Here is a 13,763-nt window from a genome sequence, read left to right as displayed (position 1 = left end):
CTTAATAAATGCCATTATTATTATTATTATTATTATTACCATCATTCTAGTGCTACAAAAAAGCTTTCTATTGCTATCTGTTTGTCAACAAGATTTGACACCATGAATCATTTATGTGAACCTCATTCTTCCTTATGACAAGATGAAAAATATTGATTTTTTTTTCATATGTGAGCTGCTGGTTTGCAGAAGCTGACAGGGCTGTTAGTGTCACTTTCTTTGCCTCAGTGTTGATGTCCCACCGGATGAGATTAAAAACTATTAGCCATCCAGAAAAATGTCAAAACAGCCCCAGAGAAGTTAGTGTAAGAAGAGAATAAAATTCTCATGTAAACTCAGGTCTTGGAAGGTAGAGAATGGAAGAGCAAGGATGGGCAAGGCTCGAGGCATTGAAGTGCCAGGCATAATACCCATAGGTTTGCCACCAGAGCTGGTGCTACAATTCGGCAACTTAGGGCACAGCTGAAACACATACTCACTTGAGTTCACAGAAGAGAGACTGCTTCCAGGCTTGGTTCCTGTTGGTTGGGCAAGAGCAGGTTAAGAGAGTGTTCTGCTCAATAAATCAATCCTCCCCAGGGCTTAGAACAGTGCTTTGCACATAGTAAGTGCTTAATAAATGCCATCATTAATCCCCCTGCACCAAGCCTCTAATTTGTTGTTTCTGAGGCTGAAGTCGCTACGAGACTCAGGAAAGCACACCACAAAACTAACTCTGCCTGCTGCCCCCACCTTGATGTGTTCCCATTGAGTTCATGGAGTGGTGGCAAGATCTCAGAATCCTTTGACACTGAGAGATGGTTGTCCTAGGAGAGGGTTGTGATTGTTGTCTGTCTCCCCCTTCTAGACTGTGGGCCTGTTGTTGGGTAGGGACTGTCTCTATATGTTGCCAACTTGTACTTCCCAAGTGCTTAGTACAGTGCTCTGCACACAGTAAGCACTCAATAAATACGATTGAATGAATGAATGAAATCGGCTGTCTCTGCCCTCCCAATAATGTGGGCTGTTATGTTGCTAGTAGAGATAGAAAAGAATGGTTACTAGAAAATCTGATTCACTTCATTGTAAGACTTAGTGCTATGAGGCTTGTGCTATAAGCTTTAGCTTGGGGAGGCTCTTCAAATATTTATATTTCTGCTTGTAATGTGAATGACCTGTTTTATAAGCTAATGTGCATAAAAAAAAATAAGTTTAGCTAACCTAACAGAATTGGCCAAAGGTATGCTTGAGAAAGGCAAACCAAGTTTATTTCGATAACCTGAATTTTCAATACTTGGGTCACATTTCAGTCCCAAATGTTTCTAGAAAGCATCTATAATTGCTTTTGTATACTACAGCCACTGTCCCAGTATCTCCAAAACCTCATTCTTCCTACCTTGGATTTTGACCCACAGTCTTTAGTCCAGGAATTCCTTTTCCCAGGAGAAACATCTTGCCCCAAGCATGAACAATACACTTTGGATTCTCCCTTGACAATGATGATAAAAGTGCCATGAGGGGTTTCTGGACTTTTCTGTGGGGCCTATGGTCCCAACATACTACTAGGAATCAAATTCAGCCTTTAAATTCAAAAAAAGCTGCCAGAGCATTCTATTTTTCAGCTTCCCCAAGTCCTCTGAAGACTTTAAGGAAATCCACCTCCTCAGTAAACACCTAAACTCTGTCCCTAATCCTCACCCTGCCTGTTGTGCTAAAAATAGTCTCTGTGTTGGGCAGAGGCACAAATGCCTGCAATAATGGTGTCTATTTGTCCTCTGCAAAGGCACAGGAGAGATAGGAAAACTGGAGTTCCTCAGGCTTGCTCCTACCAGGCTCCCCTGGGACTTTGTCTCTGTTGTTCCCTTTGGTAATACCTCATATTCCAGCCCCAAGACAAGCCCTCTTCCTCAAGGCAACTTTCTTGTACACTTCCCCCCGCCCCCCCCACCACCCGCCTCCATTTGGTCTCATTTCACATCACAATAGAAAACCCAATTTCTTCTCTGTCCAGATGACTCTTGCTACTGTTGTCTTTCCTAATTGTAACTGCCATTGTTGTTAACGCTATTAAGAGTATAGGCCAAAATTCAAACAACAACAAAAGAATGTGTTGTTCTGGTATAAAACAGCATGTACAGTTTAGCCATAAGCTCATTTGTACCTTAATGAATGCAAAACGAAGCCATTGTCTGCTCAGTGATGTTGGAAGTTTACCAGAACCAAACCTCTCTGGGAATGTTAAGCGGGTTACATACAACTAATACGAGGAAAGGTGGTCATTCTCTTCGGATTAAAGCTTGGGGAACAATCAAGGCTCCTGTTTCAATGGCTCTGCACAAAGAGCCGTTCTGATGAGAGTACAACAATCACTGTTCCCTACCACGGGACAGACAAGCTGAAAGTCCTCCTCTGCATGCCAGCACAAAAGCTATATTTCTTCAGTTTGTTTATGTAAATGAAAATGGTCCATTTAATTATGCAAATGTAAGATGCCAAGCAACGAAAAAGGTGCTGATTGGCTAGTTTGATGGACAGGAGGTTGCTGGAAAATTTCAGACAAATCCTTACACTACTACTCTGTCCTGTTTTTACTCCACTTCAGGCGAAGCTTGCTGAGTAGTGAAGAGACAGTAGTGGGGCATCTTCCATTCCTGCAGCTGGGACAAGAACACCAGGACTTTAAGGGAGAGAAGGTAACGGACAAGGAGTTCTTTTCTCCTCACCAACTAATAGTTGGGCCTGTCTATAATCATGACGGAGGTTCCAGGGTCAACCAGTGTGACTGAATGCAATGGAGATATGTTTTCTGAAAAAGCTCAACTTGCAGGCACTGAAATTAGTGAAGGAATGACCAAGTCTTTTGACATTGTTCCGAGTGATTCTGCGGACACCACTGATGCACCACTCTCAAGAAGAAATCAGGAAGAATGCAAAAATCCCCAGGGAAATCTGCTATATAGAGGTCTGTCTTTGTCTTTGGATGGAAAGCAGCAGTTAGAAGGTAAGATATTTATGATCCTTCTTTAAATTTGACAGCTCTTGTTGGGAGGGTATTTGTGGCCTTTTAATCATGTGTACTATTGTCAAGAATGGGATCTAGTATAAGTGCAAAGGCATAAATTCTTCTTCAGCAGACAGGTGGATGTCGGAATAAGGGGAGTCAGAGTCAGCCAGGTAAAGGCATATGAAGGGAAAAATAAAGTTTAGATTAATGAGCATGAAAGAAGCAAAGGAATATTGCAAAAATGAATTAAATAAGGCATTATAGGTAGCTTCTAGTCAGTGTAGTTGCAGTTTCAGAGACGTTGTTACGTAGGGGTCGGGTTGCCTAATTAATCCCTTTTGAATTGCATTATAAAATATTGAAACATCAATCTTACATTTTCTAAAGGAGAAACAGAGGAAGTTGTCTCCACTGTCCAAGAGGGAGCAGCAAATATCTCCCTGCAGGAAGCAAGAGCTGATGAAGTAACATCAGGGACAGGTAATGAAAACTTTCTCTTTATACATAATCTTTAACTATCTGTAGCAGTCATAGTAGTAGTGATAGTAGCAGTACTTGTAATAATAATCATAATGATGGCATTTATTAAGCACTTGCTATGTACAAAACACTGTTCTAAGCACTGGGGAGGTTACAGTGTGATCAGGTTGTCTCATGGGGGGCTCACAGTCTTAATCCCCATTTTACAGATGAGGTAACTGAGGCACAGAGAAGCTAAGTGACTTGCCCAAAGTCACACAGCTGACAATTGGCAGAGGCGGGATTTGAACCCATGACCTCTGACTCCAAAGCCCGTGCTCTTTCCACTGAGCCATGCTGCTTCTCATAGTAGTACTTGTAGTAGTACTTGTAGTAATAGTAAAACTAGTAATAGTAGTCAAGGCATTTATTAGGATTTATTTATAGGATACAATGCTAAGAACATGAGAGTACAAAACAAGTGACATATTATTTTTTATAAAAAATGATATTTGTCAAGTGCTTACTATGTTCCAGGCCCTATACTAAGCATTTGGGTAGATACAGGATGATTAGGCTGCATACATGTCCCACATGGGGCTTGCAGTTTAAATCTCCATTTTACAGATGAGGTAACAGAGGCACAGAGAAGTTAAGTGATTTGCCCAAAATCACAAAGCAGACAAGTGGTAGAACCGGCATTAAAACCCAGTCCTTTTGAGTTCCAGACCCATGCTCTCTCCTCTAGATCACACTGCTACTCATATTCTCTGCCCCCAAGAAACTCAAATTCTAATTTGGGATTCAGTCACAAAATATTTGCAACAGAGTAATCAAGATAACTAACTGAATGTACAGTTGGATCGATGTATATAGATGAGTGCTGAGGATGGGCATAAATAGGTATCTAAGTGCCAGAGATAGCAACAGTTTTGCCCAGGATTGGATGGTGAATTTTTGAATGAACAATCTCAGAAATCCATCCAGACCTTCAAGACTATAAGGAGCGGATAAAGCAGTCATGATTTATCAGCCTTCTCCAACATTGAAAGCATTCCCAATTGTTCTGGCCAATCTGCAGAGACGAGTTTAGTGGAATGAAATATTTTGCACTGAGATTGAGCTGTTTGTCTCCTGTTAGCAAGTATTAATATCTTCAACCGTGTGCTATGCCCAGACAAGGCTAAACAGATCCAGGAAAGAGTGTCTGCCCCCAAAAATCTAATGCTGAGACACAGCTGAAATCAACTCTCATTCTCTAAACAAGATCAGACCCCAAGTGTCAGTCCAGCATGGTCTCATGAAGTATGATTCTCAGAATGGAGAATTCAATTCAATTCAATTCAATAGTACTTCTTTTCAAAAAAGTAGAAAAAAGAGAGGACATTCCTTATATCATGTGATTCCGTTATAGTCCACTGGAGAAATTAATCATAAAGGTGCATTTCCTCTTAAAGAAGACGTCTAGATTCCAGTCACAACATCATATGAATGCATAATAAGGCTTAACAAGGAATCTTTCACAACCCCAAATCCCAGGCACAAGCCTTTTTATCTCTAAATTTCAGGCAGCTATTTAGTAAATCATCAATTTAGCCAAATTAATATTTGGGCCCCCACAGGCAAAAAGAGTACTGGGCTATTTGTTGCAACATTTAAGCATTTAAAATAGAGACGTGCCATGGAGGACTGTGAGGAAAGACCCAGCACATTACAGTCTGCCACATTTGAATGGGGGAAGCCAGACCTGAATGGGTCCTCAGAGACATTCAGAGGCCACTCCTATTCCCTCCTGCCCACACAAACACCATAGGTATGATAAACCTGAGTAACAACTGTATATCACTCTTGTGCTAAAAAAAATCATGCTTAAGAATCCATTTGGATAACAAAAATGATGGGGAAGACTCTATTTACGCTTAAAAGTGGCCTGCAGGACTCGAGATTTCTAGCGCCTGACCATTTCAAAGGCGCATACAATGTGCAAAGCTATTTGCTTTCTAAGTGCTGGGGAGATTATTGAGGAGGTGAAAACATCAAGGGGCACTCAATGTAAAAGGGGGCGTGGGATGACCTACAAAGAGATGCACCCCAAATGTCAATGATTCCAACTTCTATAGTTGAAAATTAAATCGTTCATTGCTGATCTTGGCACTCTCTGCAGCTTCCACACCAAACAGCAAATCCTTCACAACACTTTAGGTGCTTTAAAAGAACTCTTGTTCCCCATCCTCCAATCTTATCCACTCTTCTCCCACTATGCCTCCCCTTGCACACTTTGTTTCTCTTGAGCTAACACTCTTTACCGCGCCCCAGTGTCATCAATCCCCCCATCCTCTTGTTCATATCCTCCCCCTCCCTCCTCCTTCACATCTGACAGACCATTACTCTCCCCATTTTTAAAACTCGTCTGAAATCATATCTCCTCCAGGAAGCCTTCCCAAATTAATTTATAATCTCTCCTAATTGCCATTTCAGCACTTCCGTGACACCTAACACCTCAGGTGTTTACATGCCTCCCTTACTCTTCTGGTCGTATTCTTAAGCTCTAATTACTTCTTCCTCTACATAATTTATTTTAGTATCTGTCTTCCTCTGCTATTTTATAAACTCCTTGAGGGCAGAGATTATGCCTATTCACTCTCCCAGACACTTCATACAGTGCTCTGTACCTGCAGTAGGCACTCAATAAATGCTATTGATGGATAGGAAACTATTAGTATTGCAAATTGTTTAAGATTGAGATGGGACATTCTTAGACACTAATTAGACCATAATAAACTCACAATCTTAATAACCGGAGCTTGTTAGAATCCTTGGGTAGGATTCATGGTGTAGAGATGTTAGAGCGTTCTGGGAGAGATTAGTACAGTTCCCTGCACATGGTTAGCGCTCAGTAAATGCCACTGATTGATTGATAGATTGAGTTGGAGGTAGGAAGAGAAATAAATTTCCAAGCAGGTGTCCTGCCTCTTGAAAACCTTCTGTGTCTCCACCAGCAATTGCCCATGATCCTCTCTGCATGCAGTCTGGGTCTTGTTCTACCTCTGCCCAGCTCCACTAAGGTACATTAGCGATCAATAAATACAACCGATTCAAATCCCATTACTTCTACTACTACTGGAGTCTCCATGACCCAACTCAATCATATTTAATGAGGGCTTACTGTGTTCACAGCACTGTACTAAGCACTTGGGAGAGTACAATATAATACACACATTCCCTGCCCTCAGTGAGCTTACAGTCTAGAGGGGGAGATAGACATTAATATAAATATATAAAATTACAGATTTGTATGTAAGTGTGTGGAGCTGGAAGGGGGAGCAGATTTTGGAGGTAGAGGGCTGGATTGGCAAGGAAGAAGGGAGGTAAAGCTGGGGGATGGCAGAAAATGAAGTTTCTGGAAGAGGAGACCCTTTGAGAATTGTTTCTGCTATAGAAACAATTTAGGGAACTGTGCCAAGTTGGGTGTTAAATGGGGTTGAGCGGCGGTATCTCTTTTGTTGGCTCCAGGACAGCCATCTACCCAGACATAACTTTGTGGCATGGCATCTTGGCACATAATACACAAGCAGCTTTGTGTACCCTGCCGTAGTCTCAGATATGTCACTGCTTAAGACCAGTCAGCAATGGTTTAGTGGAGAACAATAGCTAGGCTAGCTCTGGTGAGACAAAATATAACTAGAAAAGCAGTAGAGAGATTAGCCAGTGGGAGCTTCTATGGTACTGTGCCTCTCAGCTTCCATTTCACTTTTGCTACAGGGCTACAGGTGGCCAAGAATCTGTTCAGCAGTAATGACCAGGAAGTAACCAGTGAGGAAGAGAGGAGTATGGTGAAACCTCAAGGAGGAAGAGTTAGAGGAGGAAGGAAAACCGAGACCTCCCAGGCAGAAGAAGTCGAAGAAGATCTGGAGTGGCAGATGTCTCAGAAATGCACCCAAGATGGAAGTGAGTTTCAACTGACTGAGGAAGTGGAGGATGAAGAGCAAGAGAAAGATTACGATGATGAAGACATTAGCGGTGATGATGGTGATGAAGACGTCGATGAGGTTCGGTTGATAGAACTTAAGAAAGAGAACAGAGAGGATTCTTGCTTCAAGAGGGAAGAAAATGGCAGTGATAGCACCCCTCCAAGCAGTCCAAGTTTGAGTTCCCAGCCTGCAACGCCCGAGGAGCAGCCAGCCTCAGGGAAGAAAAGTGACATCTCCAGGCATAGCTACTCGAGGTATAACACAATATCCTATCGGAAAATCAGAAAAGGAAACACAAGACAAAGAATTGATGAGTTTGAGTCCATGATGCACTTATAAACTGGCGTGCTGATGAATAGGCATGACCAATGAAATTAGAGATCATTTTGTTTCCCCAGACATATCTTTTCACACCATCCTTTAGTCATCTCATTCTTTAATGTATAATTTCATAACACTTTCTGAAAGACTAGCCTTCACACTTGCTATAAAATAGTATGGAAGCAGCTATAGGGGAAAAATCGACTTGGGTAACCTTAAATCAAGTTTATACTAAACTTACTCTTTGGCTCTCATTTTTGTAACAAGATTCAGGAAATGAAAAATGTTACTAATGGATTATGCAGAGGATTCAATGATCAATGCCATCAATGGGTCTGGTAGTGGTCTGGCAATGTAATTGGTAAATTTAGTCAGTCTAGTAACCAAATAAAGGAAACTGCTCTGCGCAATGATTCCTTTCTCTGTTTTGAAGTCCTTTCAGTTGATGGCTTTCAAACGTCACCAAAATCTGATGAGTCATAGTAGGCCTGATATTAAACCTCACAAACTGGTAAATGGATTAGTTCCACTGAAGAATAATTCATTCATTCTTTCAATCATATTTACTGAGTGCTTACTGTGTGCAAAGCACTGTGCTAAGTGCTTGGGAGAGTACAATATAACAACAAATGGACACATTTCCATTCACAATCTAGAAGGGGAGACAGGCATTAATATATATAAATAAATACATTCATAAATATGTACAGATATATATACACACACACACACACACACACACACACACACACACGTGTGTGCTATGAGAATTGGAGGGAGGATGAATGAAGGGAGCAAGTCAGGGTGACACAGAAGGGAGTGGGATAAGAGGAGAGGAGGGGAGGGTTTAATCAGGGAAGGCTTCTTGGAGGAGGTAATTGAATATTGTTTATTATTCCAAGGCTAAGGGGATTAGGTGACACATTTGCAATAATTGGATTTTTCCCTTCTCCTTATTCATAGATGTCGATCTGAGGCTGACTTTGATATCGTTCACAACCTACATGCTCAGTTCCTTCACGGTTCCCTTCAGTCTGTCTGCTGTGGGCTTGAGCAGTTGGTGGCCCAGAAATGTCTGCTTGGTAGATGTTGACCTTTTGTTTGCCAGTTCACGGAGTATATTCTGAGGTGTTAGAAAATTGGAGTGCCCCAAACCAATGAATTGTGACTTCTTTTACCTTTTTGTTAATTGACACCCAAGAAGCAGCATGGCCTAATGGAGAGAGCAAAGCCCTGAGAATCAGTCCTGAGTTCTAATCCCAGATTCACCGTTTGTCTGCTGTGTGACCCTGGGCAAGTGACTTCATTTCTCTATGCTGCAGTTACCTCATCTGTAAAATGGGGATTAAATCCTCCTCCCTCTTAGACTGTGAACCCCATGAGAAACAGGGACTGTGTCTATCCTGTATCTACCCCAGTGCTTGACACACAGAAAGTGCTTAACAGACAGTATAAAAAAACACCAAACTTCTTAGCTAGTAAAAATGTCTCCATTGAAAACTCAGAACAAAGTATGTGTAAAATTTTCATCCTCATATCCTGTCCTTAGCATCCAAAATCTTACCTCTCCTTTTCATCTTGCCTTAAAATAAAATTTCCCTGTTGAAAAACTAAGAAACTTCTAGTCACAACTGAAAGTGGAAGTGCTATCCTTTTAAGTAAGCCTTTGGCACTAAATTGGGTGGGGTTATCAATGATAAAAATTTGATGGACTAAATTGTTGTGAATATTGAACATAATGACATCCAGATGTTTTGAATACCATAGACAGTTAATTTTACTCAGATAATCTTCCTACATCACATAGTTCTAGGTATATATGATAGGGCCTATATGTTCTACATGTCAAAATGTTAAGACTTTTTAAAAATAAACATTTTATTGGTTCTAAATTTTTTATTTTCAGGCTTCTAAATTTTCTGCTTCACAAAAAGGCAATTATTTATTCGTCCTTCAGAATAAAACAGACAATTGCTTGTTGTCCTAATGTTACAGAGCACTCATTGTTTCATTTAACGATTTGTTTATTTGTTTTCCAGTTGTGAAAACTCATAGTTGAGCATTTTTGAAGTTACTGTTTATTTAGGTACCTATCCTACAGCAAATCCCGGTCATTGTGCTGCAAATTTTTTCTTTATGATGCTCAGGATTAAACAAATATCTTAGTCCATTGTGGTTAATTTGTTGATGTGGATATGCTAATCCGGGCTGGTCAGACATTTTGGAGACTGGAACCCATTGTACAAGGCCCAGGAAAAGACTCCAATAAATCTAATCCTCTTGCTCTCTTTGCTCAGATCCTGGAATCCAAGGATGTCACTGTTCTGGAAGGGAGAGGATTCAGTCGGGGGCATAATCTCTGGATTTACCAGTACAGTAATGCTTTGCCAAAACAAAACAATTCTATGATTCCATACTTGAACTTTTGTCTCCAGTCACAAGTCTTTTAAATAGTTTAACAACTTTAAAAATGTTCATACTTGTCACCTAGTGGCACTGGTTAGGGAAACTGCTCTCTGCCTGTACCTAAATTTTGCAGCTGAACTCGGCAATTAAGCCTGGACACAAATCTCCACCATTGGTCCATGTACCAGTATAGGTCACTGAATCAATTGACTTCTTTTTGGATACACCCTCTAGTTCGGGGGATGGTTTCTTCATTGTTGCCAAGTGGAATGGGGCTTCTCTGTTTAGAAAATAGGTGGAATGGGCAAGGCTGATGGGGCAAGAGTTCAAGTCAGTCTTATCTGTTCTGCTCCGTTGCTGTGAGCTGGACATACAGTTCCCCGAAGAGGGACGGCCCAGCTGGAGCCCCCTTCCTTTCCTCTTGTGCGCATGTTCAGGTGTGAGATCAGGAATGAAAAAAAATTCTACCAGGAAAATGTGCTGGGAGATTCAAGAGGGGCTAGGGGAGGGAGGAGAGGTGGGCATGGAATGAGCCTGCTGCCGGGGTACCGGCCTCAATGGCTGGGCCTGTAGCCTTGACTGTGGGGCCAAGACAAAATGGGAGTAGGGTGTTCTGCAGTTGCTGGCGACCAGGAGATGACCAGGAGCAGGAGCAGGGCCAGACACCAAGCCTCTCTCTGGCCCTAGTCCACAGAGGTGTCACTCCCAGCCCGTGAAAAAGGCCACCTCCATTGCTGTAGCAAAACAATTTTCATAGTGGTATAGGGGTTTGGGGCCTATGTCTTTTCTGATGATGACCTATATAATTTAGGCCAAAAATACTTTGGTTTTATTTAGAATGCTATGAAACTTCCTCATTTTTTTGCTTGAATTGTTACCTCCAATTGCCACTAAGGAGATCTGGCTGAAGAGGTGATACAAATAATGCTTTTTAAACCAAGCCATTTCCAAATACATTTGGCTCGAACAAGGCAAACAGCAACCATTATGACTCTATAAGATCCTCTTCAAGGGGAGAATGTCCAGATCTGAAGACACTAACTATTTCCATTGTGGGAGCCATTTTGTGTCCAGATCATTGGTAACTTAGTGACCCTGAGCTGACTTGATAGAAGGCTGATCAGTGTTTGGGGTCTTCTTAAATCTAAACTTGAAGTCTATTCTTAACTGTCAAAAGCCAGTCCCATGATATATGTTACGTAGGGAATTTTGTCTTATTTGTGGATCATGTAACCTGAAGAAAATTTGGAATCCAAAATAGATTTTCTATTTGGACTTATCTGGCAACATGTTTCATCACTACTAGAGGTGATAGAGCCAAAGAGAGGAGGAACAGTTATAGCTGGTGGAAAATGAAGAGTGGCTTAATGGGAGTTCTCCAATTTTTCTTATCCAGAGCTTCTCTCTGTTGTCAACAAGGCTAAAATGAAATAACATCAAACAATGTTGCATTTGTCTATGAATATCACATTTACCTCATGAAAAACTACAACTGAAGGAACAGAAAATGTCAGTGACTAACATCTGAAATCAAGAACTTCTCTATCTGAAGTGAATGTTGAATATTTGAAACTTTTGGAACCTCATTTTTTCTTGCTGCCTTTTACACACTACCATCCCTGATGATCTATTTCCTACTAGTTCCTTAAGAAATCATTTAGAAGCCATCAAGAGCCATCATGTAATCTATTCGCTGTAAAATAGTCATATAAAAAATCAGATTTTAGTTACCATATATAGAACCCAATTTGTTAGCATTATAATACATAGGTGATAAATTACTACAACTTTACACACACTGAGAAATACTTTCCTAAAATATTAAAGGTCACCAATCCTTATTTTTCTATTAATCAGATGAGTGTTTTGAGCACTCTTCAAGTTAAAAAACATATGTACATTGTATATAAATATACTTTGCTATACATTGAAATGGATTCTGTCAGGTTCTAATCATTGTAAATGCACCCCAATCTCAGTTTTACATGAGAAAGTGTGGAAACTGAAATCCACAGATAATCTCCAATCTCATAAAAACACAAGAATATTAATTGTGCCATTCTAGATTAGCAGAGCTGGTTCTAGGCATTAATGGATCCCTTACTAGCCTTTTTTTCCCCCAGTCTAACAATCTCTGTTTTATCCAACCCTGGATATTCTATTCCCATAGCCTTTCCAAACTCCTGGAATCTCTGGGTGAGTGCCTAGTTCGCCAATCCCTAAAAGTCTCTCTGTGGGTCAGACCAGTGGTACCGTTAGGCCATCATTTTTCTCTAATAATGACCCCATCCAAGGTTTGGCAGAAAAGTGTCTCCCCCTTCTAGACTGTGAGCCCGCTGTTGGGCAGGGACCGTCTCTATATGTTGCCAACTTGTACTTCCCAAGCGCTTAGTACAGTGCTCTGCACACAGTAAGCACTCAATAAATACGATTGAATGAATGAATGAATGAATAAACATTCCTCCTCACGGTTAGTGACGTACCTTCTAAATCTTCAACCATTTTCTCCTAATAACTTTTCTGGGGCCACCCAACCATGAATTCAGTTAAGCCCCTCTTGAATCTATTTATATTTCAGAGTCCACAATTACCTTTGGAAACAAATTCCATATTTTTTCCACCTCTTATAAAATAATGGTAGTATTTGTTAAGAGCTTACTGTGTACCAAGGACTGTTTTAAACATTGGAGTAGATACAAGGTAATCAAGTAGGACACAGTCCCTTTCCCACATGAGGCTCACAGTCTTGATCCTCATTTAACAGATATGGTAATTGAGGCATAGAGAAGTTAAGTCACTTGTCCAAGGTCACCCAGCAGATATGTGGCGGCACTGGGATTGGAACCCACGTCCTCTAACTTCCAGGCCTGTTCTCTTTCCACTAGGCCCTGTTGCTGCATAAGAAAGCACTTCCTGCTTGGAACCATCAAACTTCAATTTACAGGGTGCCCTCTGATTTCAATATTGTGGGACTGACCTAAACCGATTTTAACAAATTGTTTCATCTTTCTTCCTCATAGAATTTTGCTCTTAGGCTCGTTCATTTGAACTTCTCTATCCACCATTCTCCATTACCTTAAGTGAATACAAGGATGGTTATTTTCTAGCAACCTCCAGAAAGATGACAAAAATTTCAAGTAGAGGATTTTAGTACCTAAGTGAACGTTTCTTAAATCAAGGAACAGCATTGAAAACACAGTAAGACCATCATATGTGACCTACTGTTAGTCAGTTGAATGACAACTGATGGAATGTCAGCAAGGATAATTGAGGAAAATTGATGACTGTGATGAACTATGACAGGACCAACAACAGCTGTGCAATTTTTCTTAGCACGCTGTGGGCTAAAAATGTTAAAGGAGATGGAAATTCAGGAAGTCAGCCAGGCTTCAAGCCAAGTTGTGAAAGTTCATTGGGTGTTAGGATATTAGACCAGCTTGAGCCTACCGAACATCAGGGATGAATCTGATTGGTTGAAAGGAGTATTAAAACAACCCAAGAGAGATGAGAAATCTAGTCATAATTGCTTATCATTATTTAGGCAACATCACTGTCTCATTCTGTATATATCTGTCACCATCCCCTCCCCCACAATTTCTCTGTAGCCAGGGATCATGTCTAAC

General features: G+C 40.8%; 1 protein-coding gene across 1 annotated transcript; it reads left to right on the top strand.

Annotated features, from left to right (window-relative positions):
* The first annotated feature begins 2,440 nt into the window (after positions 1-2,440).
* Positions 2,441-8,147, top strand: ERMN (ermin). Its single transcript, XM_038751489.1, has 3 exons — positions 2,441-2,980; positions 3,371-3,463; positions 7,205-8,147. The coding sequence occupies exons 1-3, from the start codon at positions 2,731-2,733 to the stop codon at positions 7,750-7,752; spliced, it is 891 nt and encodes a 296-aa protein (XP_038607417.1). The 5' UTR covers positions 2,441-2,730; the 3' UTR covers positions 7,753-8,147.
* The last annotated feature ends 5,616 nt before the right edge of the window (positions 8,148-13,763 follow it).

This window comes from Tachyglossus aculeatus, chromosome 9 (assembly GCF_015852505.1).
Source record: "Tachyglossus aculeatus isolate mTacAcu1 chromosome 9, mTacAcu1.pri, whole genome shotgun sequence".
Classification (NCBI taxonomy): domain Eukaryota; kingdom Metazoa; phylum Chordata; class Mammalia; order Monotremata; family Tachyglossidae; genus Tachyglossus; species Tachyglossus aculeatus.
Note: the sequence above shows the minus strand (reverse complement) of the source record. Positions and strands in the feature narration are given on the sequence as shown.

Bases quoted from the DNA above. Each gene is read 5' to 3' on its own strand.
- ERMN (XM_038751489.1), top strand. From the start codon at position 2,731: ATGACGGAGGTTCCAGGGTCAACCAGTGTGACTGAATGCAATGGAGAT. The intron at 2,981-3,370 runs GTAAGATATTTA...CATTTTCTAAAG, and splicing joins TGGAAAGCAGCAGTTAGAAG to GAGAAACAGAGGAAGTTGTC. The intron at 3,464-7,204 runs GTAATGAAAACT...CTTTTGCTACAG, and splicing joins TGAAGTAACATCAGGGACAG to GGCTACAGGTGGCCAAGAAT.